This window comes from Lutzomyia longipalpis, chromosome 2 (assembly GCF_024334085.1).
Source record: "Lutzomyia longipalpis isolate SR_M1_2022 chromosome 2, ASM2433408v1".
In the NCBI taxonomy this organism is placed as follows: domain Eukaryota; kingdom Metazoa; phylum Arthropoda; class Insecta; order Diptera; family Psychodidae; genus Lutzomyia; species Lutzomyia longipalpis.
The window spans coordinates 9,081,655-9,095,819 of NC_074708.1; the positions used below are offsets into that span (position 1 = coordinate 9,081,655).

General features: G+C 40.0%; 3 protein-coding genes across 4 annotated transcripts; 1 reads left to right on the plus strand and 2 right to left on the minus strand.

The window, feature by feature from the left end:
- Positions 1-722: 722 nt before the first annotated feature.
- LOC129788945 (nuclear pore complex protein Nup154) lies at positions 723-10,175 on the plus strand. The gene is made up of 5 exons (XM_055825439.1): positions 723-961; positions 1,144-1,794; positions 3,037-4,528; positions 7,357-8,483; positions 9,448-10,175. Exons 1-5 carry the CDS (start codon positions 866-868, stop codon positions 10,093-10,095), a joined length of 4,014 nt encoding a protein of 1,337 aa, XP_055681414.1. The 5' UTR covers positions 723-865; the 3' UTR covers positions 10,096-10,175.
- On the minus strand, positions 10,160-14,165 carry LOC129789144 (ubiquitin-40S ribosomal protein S27a). The gene is made up of 3 exons (XM_055825801.1): positions 14,070-14,165; positions 12,206-12,526; positions 10,160-10,375 (listed from the first exon to the last, which is right to left on the minus strand). Exons 2-3 carry the CDS (start codon positions 12,524-12,526, stop codon positions 10,229-10,231), a joined length of 468 nt encoding a protein of 155 aa, XP_055681776.1. The 5' UTR covers positions 14,070-14,165; the 3' UTR covers positions 10,160-10,228.
- Positions 12,626-14,154, minus strand: LOC129789114 (ribosome biogenesis protein NSA2 homolog). Of its 2 annotated transcripts, none has more exons than XM_055825760.1 (2): positions 14,070-14,154; positions 12,626-13,473 (listed from the first exon to the last, which is right to left on the minus strand). In XM_055825760.1, the coding sequence occupies exon 2, from the start codon at positions 13,460-13,462 to the stop codon at positions 12,683-12,685; it is 780 nt and encodes a 259-aa protein (XP_055681735.1). In that variant the 5' UTR covers positions 13,463-13,473; positions 14,070-14,154; the 3' UTR covers positions 12,626-12,682. The 2 variants fall into 2 exon arrangements, with proteins under 2 accessions (XP_055681735.1, XP_055681736.1); XM_055825761.1 differs by lacking the exon at positions 14,070-14,154 and adding an exon at positions 13,649-13,931.

Below are 14,165 nucleotides of genomic sequence, written 5' to 3' on the forward strand. Positions count from 1 at the left end.
AACAATTAAATTCATAAAAATTAGGGAAAATTAAATGTTTCACGTCTGGGTCAGCGTATGACCCAAATAACGTGAAACATTTAATTTTTCTAATTAAGTATTTATGCATTTAATTTTGTTCCAAGTTACAAATGCATCAAATTTATGCAAAAGAGGCCAAAGAAGACTTTCTGACTGAGAAAAGTCCTTTGGAAAGCATCTAGACAATAAATATCGTGATAAAAAGAACTCTTGTTTTAATGTTTCAATGTTTCACGTGGACGCGAAAGGGTTAATTTCCAGGAAAATAGAATGTTTCTCGGGTAATCCTATATTTATTTTAGCTCTTTCGCGTCCCTCATACACTGATACAAACATGAAACATTCTATTTTCTTAAGTTCCCAAATGATTAAATTGTTTTTCTAAATAATAAATGGATAGAAAATACGTACATTTGACAAAAGAATTCATTTTGATTGAGGAATATCCTCAAAATGCTTCCATATATCGAATATTTCAACGATGTTTCAATTTCATGTTTCATGCGACCGTGAAAGGGTTAGGTCATCGTATAACCCAAAAAACACAAAAAATTAAAATTATTTTTCCTTAAAAACTCATAAGTAATCAAGAATTGTGATCACTGTAATTTCGCCAAAAAAAGAAATCATATTTAGAAAATAATGCCACGAAAGGAACGAAAGTGTCTGAACATACCCCAGTCTCCCCTATATTTTGTCATATCGTCTCAGATTTTAACCGCCATCAATTTTGACATTCATCCGGCGGCGTCCAAGTTTTGCTTTTTCGCATTTTTTTCTTGAAAGTTTTAATTAAAGACAATTAATATTACTTCGAGGCGTTCAATTGAGTGCTGGTGCAAAGATGAATGTGATGGAAATTGGGGGGAATACACTGGAGTTTGCCGGAAATATGATTGATAGGCATTTCCAATGTCTATCCTCGCCCAATCTTTTGGAGGTAAATATTTCATATTTTAAGGAGTTTTATGAGATTTTTGCTCATTTGTGTGATGAAGCATTGAATTTTCAACAGAGAAAGATTGCCCAGATGTTGGGAGAAGTGGGTGCTGGGGGAACAAAGATCCGGATCTCCCGGGTTGTGATTCTAACCTCAATTTTTATTTTCTTTTCAACTCACAGGTAACCGGAGTCGCGCAGCACGGCATGGCCACAACGAGTGGGCTGAATGATTTTGACTATCAGAACTTATCATCACTCTCGATGAATCTGAAGTCTCTCAATCAAGTGGTGACATCCAGCAAGGTGCCCATTCCACCGGAAATCCTGGAGCATCTCAATCACATCAAATGCCACTGCATGATGGGACTCTTCCCGGAGATTGGACGTGCATGGCTGACAATTGATTCAGATATCTACATTTGGACGTATGAGAATGATCGGGATGTGGCATACTTTGATGGGTTGAATCACTTGATTGTCAGCGTGGGACTCGTTGCCCCCAAGCCGGATGTTTTTGTGAATGACGTCAAGTACCTCCTGATCCTCACAACACCCATTGAGATTGTGGTGCTCGGGGTGATTTTTGGGGATTCCACAAAGACAATTTGTTCGCCCAATCGTACAGTTCATGCTGTGAAGCCCTTTGAGGAATTGCACATCAGTAGACCCATATTTGTCCTCAACACCGACAATGTGTCCATCATGACCATTGAGGGAACATCCGATGGGAGAATCTTCCTTGGAGGACGCGATGGGAGCCTCTTTGAGCTTCAGTACCAAGCTGAATCCAATTGGTTTGGACGACGTTGCAAGAAAGTCAATCACTCACAGGTAAAAGAATCTTTTTTTTTGCAATTCTTCCAGGAAGATTTTAGCTGTGTTTCTTTCAGACACAGCTTTTGTGTACCGAGCAAAATTGAAAGTCGTCAGATCGGGCTCAAACTTGGGATGAGCACGACTTAGGGTCCCCACATTCCAAAAAACGTATGCGCCAAAAAATTTTTTTTTCCGGCCATCCGGCCGGCCGGATTATAAACTTAAATTGCAAGAGAACGGTAATAGATAGAAACTTGCGGTAAACGGCAAAGTTTAAATATCGACCTGAAGAAATCCGATTATGTCGTCAAATCAACCCCCCCACCCCCGCGTCCGCCATTTTGAATAACCTCAAAATTTTGTTTTCGCTATATCTCAGCCGCTATTATAGCTAGAGGGCTGAAATTTTGATATGTTGTAGGGGCCATCAAGACCTTTCTAACGATACCTCATTTTCGAAAATCGGTCAAGCCGTTTAGTCAATATGGCCGCCACAATTTTTCATCGAACATAACTCGAAAACGGCTTGACCGATTTTGATCAACCCGGGGTGAAATGAAACAACAACTCAACAAACCCTACAACCCCTCGAAACATCGCAAGTTCAAAAAATGGCCGCAAGTGGCGCTAAAATCGAAAATAAAACTTTCTATTAGTTTTCGATGAATATCTCGAAAACGCCATTATCGATTTGCTTCATTTTTTGATATATTATAGCCTACTATAACATCTATTTATAAAAAAAAAATTAAAAAAAATTATGTCGCCATTTTGAAAATATTGAGTTCCAACTTTGACATGTTATATCTCGGGTTCTATAAGTCCGATTTTGATCAACTCAAGCGCAAATGAAAGGTTTTGTAAAACCCTACAAATGTCTAGAACATTGCAACTTCGAGAAATGACCGCGAGAGGCGCTTAAGTCAAAATCAAAATTTTCGAAAATTTCGAACTTGAATATTTCGAAAATGCCATTATCGATTTACTTCATATTTTAATATGTTACAGTTGAGGTAAAGACCTTACCAACGATAGCTCAAACTCGAAAATCCATGGAGCCGTTCCCGAGATATGGTGTTTTAAAGATTTCTAGGGGGATGACTATTCAACTTTTCCCGACTTTGCGCGTATTTAAATTAATTTACGCTTTAGTTTGCTCTCACAAAATTGGTACACTGAAAGAAACACAGCTCCCGTAAGCTTGGTCAGCTTACCAGTACATTTTTAAATGTTTTTTTGTTTACAAATCTCTTCCAGAGCTTAGTTTCTTACATGGTTCCGGGATTTCTGAAGATCTTCGCGGAAAATGATGCAGTAGCACGTATAGCTATGGACAACAGTCGACGATTGTTGTATGTGTTGTTTGAGAAGGGCGCAATCGAGGCGTGGGAATTGGAGCCGAATGATAACATCCGACGCGTGGGACGTGTGACACATCGGGAAGTAATTCAGGCAGCTGTGAGTATGGTGAAGACCGTCGATGCGGCAATCTTCAAGAACATCACAGCCATTTGTCCGCTCACCTTCGACGATAGTCCCCATTTGCACCTCATTGCTGTGACCCAATGCGGCGTACGCTTCTACTTCTCCACCACACCCATTCTCGTGGGTCAGGGAACGATGGAGGCACTTCGGCCACAGGGTTTGTACCTCCTGCACGTGCGCCTTCCACCTGGATACACGCCAAACACACAAGTGGGGAAACCGCGGCAAGTTCATTCAGCTTTCTACCATCGTGGATCCCTCCTGATGGTCTCCTCATCGCAGCAGGATCAAGACCTTCTGTGGTCCCTTAGTTCGGAACCTTTTCCGCATCGTCCCTACCTCACAGAGTCCTCAACGCTAATGCAACTCGATGGGCAGGTGTGCGCCTTGGCACAAATCAAGGATAGAGATTCTCACGCCCTAACCATATCATCCATTCGACACACATACCAACCCACGAAGATTGTTCTCCTGACAAATCAGGGAGCACACATTGTGTCCCTACTGAAGCCCATGGATTTACTGCAGCAGCTACTTGTTGCCTGCCGTGGACCTCATCATGAGGCCGTCAAAGCGTACTTCCAGGCTCAAACTGAACCCGAAGCCTGTGCCACGAGCCTCATGCTAGCCTGCACTGAAGCCCTTCGTGGCACAGAGATGACAATGTGGGCAACACAGGCATTCTTCCTGTACGGCGGTGAGCCTCACTATCGCACAGCACCCACAGGAGGCGCATTCAGTGCTGGGACAACTTTTGCCGATGGCCAAGGGGCGCCCATATTCAATTCTACGCCCTTCCTCGCGTCACGACCAGCATCGGCCATCCAACAGAGTCTCCTGCAGCAGACCCAGTACCCATCCACCGTACAAAATGTCTCCAATGCCAACTTCACCACCACCATGGATCCATCGAATAATCTGGTGTACTCAGCCAAGCACACGGGGCTGTATTTGCACGTGTCGCGCCTCCTGAAACCCATTTGGAGGCGACGATGCCTCAGTGAAACGGCCCCATTTACAAGTTCAATCAGCCTGCAGGACTGTGGGCAGGTTTTGAGTGATTTGTACGCCATTAAAGCATTCCTGGCAGCCAATGCGGCTACAAATGTAACCACCACCCTGCAGAACAATCAATCAGCCACGCAGGGGGCAAGTGGGGTGTTCCAATACAGCCCCAGTGGGAATCTAACTAGACCCAAGAATATGGCCGAAGATGCTCGGTTGGAGGAGAAGAAATCCCTCGATGCGCTCAATCGATTTATAAGTAAGTAAAAAAAATCAATTTAATATTTGTTTTAGGCAAAGGAGTTTACATGATTTTGTTTGGGAAAGTATTTTAATTGAGAAAAGAAACTTAAGTGCTGTAATTAAAGAAAATTCGTTATGCGATTTTAGAGATATTTATGCAAAAGTAACAAAAGAAATGTTTTAGGCTGAGATCAAAATTAAATTTTATCAAAATCGAACCAATGTGGTGAATTTTGAAAGTTCTAATTTTAGCTGTGTTTCTTTCAGACACAGCTTTTGTGTACCGAGCAAAATCGAAAGTCGTCAGATCGGGCTCAAACTTGGGATGAGCACGAATTAGGGTCCCCACATTCCAAAAAACGTATGCGCCAAAAATAAGTTTTTTCCGGCCGGCCGTCCGTCCGGCCGGATCATAAACTTAAATTGCAAGAGAACGGTAATAGATAGAGACTTGCGGTAAACGGCAAAGTTTAAATATCGACCTGAAGAAATCCGATTATGAGGTCAAATTTTACCCCCCCACCCCCCCGTCCGCCATTTTGGATAACCTCAAAATTTTGTTTTCGCTATATCTCAGCCCCTGTAATAGCTAAAAATCTGAAATTTTGATATGTTGTAGGGGCCATCAAGAGCTTTCCAACGATACCTCATTTTCGAAAATCGGTCAAGCCGTTTAGTCAATATGGCCGCCACAATTTTTCATCGAAAATCGACCATAACTCGAAAACGGCTTGACCGATTTTGATCAACCCGGGGTCAAATGAAAGATCTCAACAAATCCTACAACTCTCTAAAACATTTGAAGTTTCAAAAGTGACCGCTAGGGGGCCAAAAATCAAAAACAAAATTTTCGATTAGTTTTCGATGAATATCTCGAAAACGCCATTATCGATTTGCTTCATTTTTTGATATGTTATAGCTGACTATATTATCTAGCTCCATGCCAAAAATGAAGAAAATCTATGTCGCCGTTCTCGAGATATAACCTTCCAAAGTTAGCATGTCATATCTCGGGTTCTACAAGTCCGATCTTGATCAACTCAAGCGCAAATGAAAGGTTTCGTGAAACCCTACAAATGTCTAGAACATTGCAACTTCGAAAAATGACCGCGAGAGGCGCTAAAGTCAAAATCAATATTTTCGAAAATTTCGAACTCGAATATTTCGAAAATGCCATTATCGATTTACTTCATATTTTAATATATTATAGTTGAGGTTAAGACCTTTCCAACGATAGCTCAAACTCGAAAATCTATGGATCCGTTCTCGAGATATGGCCTTCTAAAGATTTCTTAGGGTATGACTTTTCAACTTTTCCCGACTTAGCGCGTATTTAAATTAATTTGCGTTCTAGTTTGCTCTCACAAAATTGGTACAGTGAAAGAAACACAGCTCCCGTAAGCTTGGTCAGCTTACCCGTACATTTTTTAAGCTATTTAGTCGCTTGAGTTCAACTCTTAGCTAAACGGCTTAACCGATTTTTAAAAAATAAACTCTCATTTGAGAGCTGATGAGGTTTCTTACAATATTCTTAAATTTCAGACCTCTAATTGTTATATAGACTGAGATAAGCTCCTGCTCAGCCCAAGCTTGAAGTCAATCTAACGATTTTGCATTAAAATTAGTACACAGAGTGCTCCTTTGAAGAAAATAGATCACATTTTAAAAGAATAAGAAATTCTCAAAAATTCTCATTCACTTTTTCCTCAAAAATTAGTTTGCAAAAAGCTAAAATTTGCCCAAAAATATAAACAATGACGTCACTGTTGTGATTTTTGTCTCTTTCTTGAAGCATAAAGCATTCATTCTTATGCATGAAGCATAATAATATCGCGTTAGAAATCACCGGTTAAACATCAGCACAAATGTTTCAAGTATTAAATGAAACAAAAAAATGCAATAGTAACGTCATTCTTTGTGTTTTTGGGCGTATTTTTCTAACCTTTTCTCAGATATTCTGAAATGAAAATGGGAAGTATGGCAATTTCTGAATCTTTTTCGATTCTCCACAAAAAGAATATTTTTACCAAGGGTTAATGTGTAGAATATTTTGACATTTTTGACGAATTAACTGAATATTTCGGCTTAACCCGTTCAGGTCTGCGATGTCTGCGATCAATCAAGCGAGCTGATTGAACTAAAAATAATTTTTATGGGTTCCTTTGAACTCAAATAAGACATTTTTGGCAAAAAGTCCCAACTCAAAAATTTTTGGTTTTTCCTCCTTCTTGATCCTGTGAGTCCTTAGGGATGGCCTTTTATGCTCACAAAATGATCAGGGATTGTAAAGATAGTCTTGTACTAGTTTAGACTCAATATTCATAAAATAACTATACAAAATGAAACATTTTCAAAATCGAGCCTTTGGGTCAGCGTATGACCCAATGAACCGGAAAGGGTATTGGTACTTTTTATTGTTAAATTTAGTACTTAAAGGGCTTGAATTTAGAACATTATGGATTTGAATTTAATATCTTTGTACTTTTGCTCCTTTTAGCTGTGATTCTTTCTTCAAAGAAGCACAGCTTCTGTGTACACTCTAAAATGCAAAGTCGTCAGATCAAGCTCAAATTTGGGATGAACACGAATTTCTACACCTTTAAGATTAAAAACTCAAGGTTGATTTTTGCCGAATATTTTGGTTTTCTTTTTGAAAGATCTGCCTATTCTCATTCAGATAAATGTCCCTTGGTTATTACAAGAATGAAAATGAGACGAATTTTTCATTTTATTGTTCTTGTTATCGCTTTCCTAAAGACTTATCCCGAAACAAAAAAGTTTTCCATACAAAACAAATAAACTCCTTTTATGTTAATTTTTATTTTAATACTTTTTCTTCCTTAGAACATACATGCGAAGTGATAGCCCTGTGGAAATTGCTTTGTGAACATCAATTTCACATTTTAATCGGTGCCCTATCGCGTGAGCAGCAAAATATCCTGGCATCGTGTACTTTCCGGGACTTGATCCTCTGTCGTCCGGACACATGTTCGCAATTTACGAGTGTTCTCATCAATTACTACCTCAATGATAATGCGAGTGTTGGGAGTATATCGGCGAAATTACGTGATGTCTGCCCCACACTGTATAGCCATGAGGAGGCTGTGTCGCACAAGGCAACGGAAATTCTTCTAATGGCAAAAACATGCACTGATGGGGAGGAGAAGAATGAGCACCTCATGACGGCGCTAACACTGTGCAAGAGTGCTGCACCGAATCTCCCACTTGGGAGTATTTGTCAGCAATTCACAGCGGCTAATTTCTATCAGGGCGTCATTGAGCTTTGTGCTGTTTGTGCGTTCAAATTGGATGTTAATGAGACTGCATTGCATTACTATAGGAATGGGGAGCCACAGGGCGATCGTGAGGGTTTAATGGCCTATTCGGCAAGGAGTGAGTGCTACAAGGAGGTTAAGTTGATGCTGGAACAGGTTTATCAGCAGCTGTGCTGTGTTGAGGTGAATGGCAATGCCAATAATGATACGGAGATTGCTGATATTAATGGGCAAATCCTCAAAATTGTTACTCTTGCACTGCAAACGTCTGACATCCTTCTCCATGTGGCCGTGTATGAATGGCTGCTGTCGCATAGACTTCTCGGGGAGTTGCTGGGGCTCAGTGAGCCATCGCTGCGCCTCTTCCTGAATAATTCACTGGCAAAATATCCGGATAATCAGCAATTGGCTGATTTACTGTGGAAGTATCATGAGCGCAATGGGCAGCATTCAGCTGCAGCGAAAATTCTCGATAATCTCGCAACAATTGATGCGGACAATATTCCCCTTAGTCGACGCATTGAGTACCTCTCGAAGGCAGTTCTGTGCATGAGGAGCGAGACAATTGGGTATTCCGTGCAAAATGGGGTTCTGCTCAAGGAGATGGAGGAAAAATTGGAATTTGCTCAAGTACAGAAGCTCATCCTTGATACACTATCCAGCATGGGAGAGGGGGATCTGGACACAGATGATGCAGTAAGTACAGCTACAGAATTACCCAAATTACCTGATTTTTCATTGAAAAATGTACTGGTAAGCTGACCAAGCTTACGGGAGCTGTGTTTCTTTCAGTGTACCAATATTGTGAGAGTAAACTAGAACGCGAATTAATTTAAATACGCGTAAAGTCGGGAAAAGTTGAAAATACATACCCTAAGAAATCTTTAGAAGGCTATAATATCTCGAGAATGGATCCATATATTTTCTTCATTTTTGGCATGGAGCTAGATAATATGGTCAGCTATAACATATCAAAAAATGAAAAAAATTTATGTCGTCGTTTTCGAGATATTCATCGAAAACTCATCGAAAATTTTGTTTTTGTTTTTTGGCCCCCTAGCGGTCACTTTTGAAACTTCTGATGTTCTAGAGAGTTGTAGGGTTTGTTGAGATCTTTCATTTGACCCCGGGTTGATCATAATCGGTCAAGCCGTTTTCGAGTTATGGTCGATTTTCGATGAAAAATTGTGGCGGCCATATTGACTAAACGGCTTGACCGATTTTCGAAAATGAGGTATCGTTGGAAAGGTCTTGATGGCCCCTACAACATATCAAAATTTCAGACCTCTAGCTATAATAGGGGCTGAGATATAGCGAAAACAAAATTTTGAGGTTATTCAAAATGGCGGACGGGGGGGTGGGGTGGTGGATTTGACCTCATAATCGGATTTCTTCAGGTCGATATTTAAACTTTGCCGTTTACCGCAAGTCTCTATCTATCACCGTTCTCTTGCAATTTAAGTTTATAATCCGGAGGGCCGGACGGACGGCCGGCCGGTAAAAAATGTTTTTGGCGCATACGTTTTTTGGAATGTGGGGACCCTTATTCGTGCTCATCCCAAGTTTGAGCTCGATCTGACGACTTTCGATTTTGCTCGGTACACAAAAGCTGTGTCTGAAAGAAACACAACTAAAACATTCCTTAATCCCTTCTCAACAGGTACGGCTACTCAACTCCCAGCTGTACACCATGAATCAACTTTACTGCGAATTCGCCGAACCATTCAATCTGTGGGAGTGCAAATTAAAGATTCTCGCTGTTTCCCACCACAACGATGCCCTCCTCATTGAGACTGTCTGGCTGAATATCTTCGATCGGGAACTCGCAGCATCCACCCATGCTACGCCGGAGCAACAAATGGAACGTCTCCTGACGAAATTCAAATGCCTCGCACGGGAGTACAGTGACACGGGCAATTGCTTCCCACTCCCATTCCTCGTCTACGAGCTCGAGGTGCGTGCCTGTAAGCTCCGTCTGCACGAGTCTCCCGTCCCGGAATGTCTGTTGGCAATAAAACTCGACACAGACACCCTCCTGGACATCTACACGCGCATGGTGGCGATGAATGATCGCGTCTGGCTGGCGGAGGGCAATGAATGGTACCTCGTGGAAGCAGCTGCAAAGCTCGCATCCACCTTCATTGCCACCTGTACGGGATCTGTGGCAAGGAATCAACGTCGTGTAGCTGCCAAGGCAATGAGTCTCATCTCCTCATGCCTCAATCTTCTCTACACCAAACCCGACACGCAGCATCTAATTGAAATTTTGCGGGATATTCAGAGTAAACTCGAGCGACTTCTTGCATAAACACCTTCCCGCCCAAAGATGTGAGAAAGAAAAATTCTACAAAAAGTTAAAATAAAAACGCCAATTTCATTTTCAAGACACCTCTTTATTGTTTAATTTGGCATCTTTACAACATTTCTTGCTGTCTGCCCGCCTATTTCTCGTCTTGCTTGAAGACAAACGTGAGACTGCATTTGCCGCAGTAGTGGCGATCCTCATGGGCAGCCATGAAGACACCCGCGCCACAATTCTCTCCCGGGCATTCGCGCCTCAACCGATGAATCTTGCCATTCTCATCGACCTTCAAATTCAACCACAACGAAATTAATTTTTTGATTTTTTTTGAGAGAAGAAAATATTGTGGGAATGAAGGACTCAAATCGGCAAGGAGATCGGTTAAACGTTAGAAGAAATCCCGGCAATACTCGAGTCATCTACTAAATACTAAGAGATCGTAGGTGGGAGGTACTAGACTCTCGTACTAGTCTACAATTGCGATACAATTTATAATTGATTAAAAACTTTATCAAGAAATCTTAAAAAAAATTAACTAAAAACGTGTTTGTTCCACTTAAAAATAATCTAGCCTGATAAATAACGAACACCGTTCAGTAGTAATAGTTAGGGTCCTATAGTTAGGACGGAGATCAATTTTCTTTTTTTTTTTTTTTTTGAAATTGAAGCAGGTTAGGTTTTCCCAAGAAATTAAATAAATTAATTTAGGACTTGGAATTAAAAGTAGAATTTCAATGATATTTTGAAACGTAAAAACGTCGAACGTTAAAAAAAAAAGAACGTAAAATTTCCTTCTTTTTTCTGACGTATTTTGATGTTATTGCAAGAGGCTTCCGGTGGTCGTCAGAGGAAAATTCCCGCTCAAGGAAAAGCAGCAATTTATGACAAAGCTTTCGAGCCTAATAGTGGCTCTTCTTCAGTGGTTTTCAAACCACTGAAATTATTAATTAATAACAAGCATAAATTGCTGCTTTTCCTTGGGTGAGCGGGAATTTTCCGCTGACCTTGCAATAAAACGTAAAATATTTGAAAATAAATATTAGCTGTAGAAAACGTCGAACGTATTAAAAGAAGAGTCAAAAGTTAGAAAATGACATAAATCGTTCTTGAATGAACGTCAAATGTTAGAATATAAATGTTAAACGTTCGAAAACAAACGTCAAAAACTGTAAAAGTCTAACGTTAGAGAGGAAAATCAAACGTTGGAAAGGACGTTAAACTTTATAAAACAAACAACAGATGTTTTAAAAGGAACGTCAAAAGCTTGAAAATAAAAATTGAACGTTAGAAAATGAACGTAAAATGTCTGAAAATAAACTTTAAACATTAGTAAAGGGCGACAAATGTCAGAAAAACCAAGTTGAACGTTAGAAAAGAGACGTCAATCGTAAGAAACGTCAAACATTGAAAAAAAGACTTCAAATGTCCTAAATAAAACTTCAATGTTAAAAAAGAACTGTCAAGTATTTGAAAATAAGTCTTGTAAGTTAGAAAATACACGTTAAACGTTAAAATTACCCAAATCTCAATCCTCATAAATCTTCACTCATTAAGCGTTCCAAGTCCATTTAAAATTGTTTTTTTTTTTATAATTGAAAAATAGAAATATTTGTTAGACACTCCCTTTGAAAATAAATCTAATAATGGGCCTAATTAAGCGACCAAGAAACCCTTAAAATCTTTGAATTTTTTGCATAAATTTCAAGATTTCAAGCGAATTTCAAGGGTTTCTTGGTCGCTGAATAAGGCCCAATATCTCCTGATAACATTATTTCAGAGTCCAGTCTAAAAGATCTAGTTTCTCTTGATTTTCATGGATCATTCTTACCCTTAAAACTATCTAAACGATCTAAACCAATGAATTAAATTTTTAATCGCAAATGTAGACTGACGAGAGATTTTGTCGATTTATTTTGCCTAAAAGGTCCTCCCATAAATCTAATATACACAGAAAGGATTCCTCCCCATTCGTTTCCTCTTTAAGATTACTTTTTGAGACTTTCCGGAAGATGAATTGATCTCGAGATTACCCGAAATTCCAACGAATAAAAGCCTCCTTTTGGTATTTCCAGAATGTCCGATTGTTCCCTCTATAAACAGAGTTCCCTTAACTTACCTTGTAGTACTTGAGTACAGCAAGCTTGACCTTCTTGCGCTTATGCTTAATCTTCTTGGGTGTGGAGTAATTCTTCTTCTTGCGTTTCTTGGCACCACCACGAAGACGGAGCACAAGGTGGAGTGTTGATTCCTTCTGGATGTTGTAGTCGGACAATGTACGCCCATCTTCCAGCTGCTTCCCGGCGAAGATGAGACGCTGCTGATCTGGCGGAATGCCTTCTTTGTCCTGAATTTTAGCTTTTACATTCTCGATGGTATCTGACGGCTCAACCTCGAGGGTGATCGTCTTCCCTGTGAGTGTTTTCACAAAGATCTGCATCTGCAAAGAGGAAAAAGAAAATCACATTTAACTCAAGAATTTTAATTGTAGGAACATCATTCTCGTAAATTAATTTAAAAGTTTTATTAAAAAACAAAGTTATTTTTTAAATTATTTTCTTTTTATTATAAAAAAACAAAGCGTTGTTGGGGAGATTTAAACGAGAAGTACAGCATTAATACATCCATCATTTTCCGGATTATTCGTCACTTGAGCATATTTCCCCCAGACAACCTTCCCGGATTGTGTCACAAGACCAAGTTCTGAGATATTCACTTCAATGACTGTACCCTTCGTTATAACGCCCAAACTCGTGAACATCGGTGAGCTGGGATTCTTCTTGACGCCAATTATTGGGAGGCAGAATGTGGCTTTGAGTTCGGGATGTGTTACGTGGGCCTTCTTGAAGCGCAACGCCATGGGGCGGATGAATCTCTCAAACTTTGGGGGTTTCCGGGTGAAATCCTCCCCGACGAAGGTAACTTTTGTCACCATCCTCTTCCAGGCTTTCCTCTTTGTCTTTCCGGACTTGAGTACTTTGAAGACTTCAGCATCACTCTGAGCACGAACCTTGGGTATGGGGACATCCCACTTTCCTGCCTTCTCCTTGCGCTTCTGCTTAATCATGTTTGACAGCACCTTAGCACTGGACTGTACACCACGATCCAGCAAATACTGTGGATGTGCTCCATCTTTCTCCTGTTCAGCACTCTTCTTGATTCGCTTCTCCTCATGCGCCTGGATCTTCTTCTTCATCTGAATCTTCTCATTGCGACGTTCCTTGTTGAAAATCTTCGCCTTGATTCCCCGCAGCATTCGTGCCTTCTTGGAGCGCTTCTTTGGCTCACGTGCCTCCCTCTTGCGCTTCCTTTCCTCATAATCCAGCCGCCGTCCATGCAGCTTTGCATGACGTTCCATATACTCGTTCTGTGGCATTTTGTGGGATTCTTAAAGAGAAAAATAAAAGAAATGAGACGATAAGCAATTTCAATGAATCTGTCCGGAGAATTAAACGCTAACAAAATCAAATTGGAGGTTGAGTGGAAGACCCACCCTTTCTCTTGAATACGTCAATCGTTTAATTCCCAGACAATTGTTTAATTTCATTTTTTCTGCACTTACCGCGGGTTTTACTTCCGGGAAAATCACTTTTTTATATTCACACCGAGATTAGTGAGTCTTCCACAAGTTTTTTTTTAGGTTAGGATTTTCAATACACAATAATTCGATTGTTTTGCTCAAAAAACTACTTTTTAATGTTTCTGTAAATCACTACAATAGTAAATATAAGTAAATTGTCAGCAAAAGATGTTATTGCTAAATCAAAGGAAAAAGAAATAGTTTTTAAGCAAAAACTAGTCAGAACGATTGAGCCACGCGGTCTCCTATTTCCCAATTATTGTTTTCAATAATTTCCAGTGAAATTCTAAAGAAAATCAATCAAATTCCTTTAAATCCATAATTCTCTATTGTTTACGCGTAGTTTTTAATCACTAAAAGGAAATTTTGGAAAGGAAATTAAGGAAAAATCAAAGGAACTTACCTTGTTCACTTCTTGATCCAACAAAACGCGAAACGAAAAGAAAAATGGAGGTTTGGCGGAAGTTGAGGTGACATTTGGAATGCCAAACTATCGATA

Excerpts from the sequence above, each read along its gene's own strand:
- LOC129788945 (XM_055825439.1), top strand. The coding sequence starts at position 866 with ATGAATGTGATGGAAATTGGGGGGAATACACTGGAGTTTGCCGGAAAT. Across the intron at positions 1,795-3,036 it reads AGAAAGTCAATCACTCACAG|AGCTTAGTTTCTTACATGGT; the intron begins GTAAAAGAATCT and ends AATCTCTTCCAG. Across the intron at positions 8,484-9,447 it reads ATCTGGACACAGATGATGCA|GTACGGCTACTCAACTCCCA; the intron begins GTAAGTACAGCT and ends CCTTCTCAACAG.
- LOC129789144 (XM_055825801.1), bottom strand. The coding sequence starts at position 12,526 with ATGCAGATCTTTGTGAAAACACTCACAGGGAAGACGATCACCCTCGAG. Across the intron at positions 10,376-12,205 it reads CTGTACTCAAGTACTACAAG|GTCGATGAGAATGGCAAGAT; the intron begins GTAAGTTAAGGG and ends TTGAATTTGAAG.
- LOC129789114 (XM_055825760.1), bottom strand. The coding sequence starts at position 13,462 with ATGCCACAGAACGAGTATATGGAACGTCATGCAAAGCTGCATGGACGG.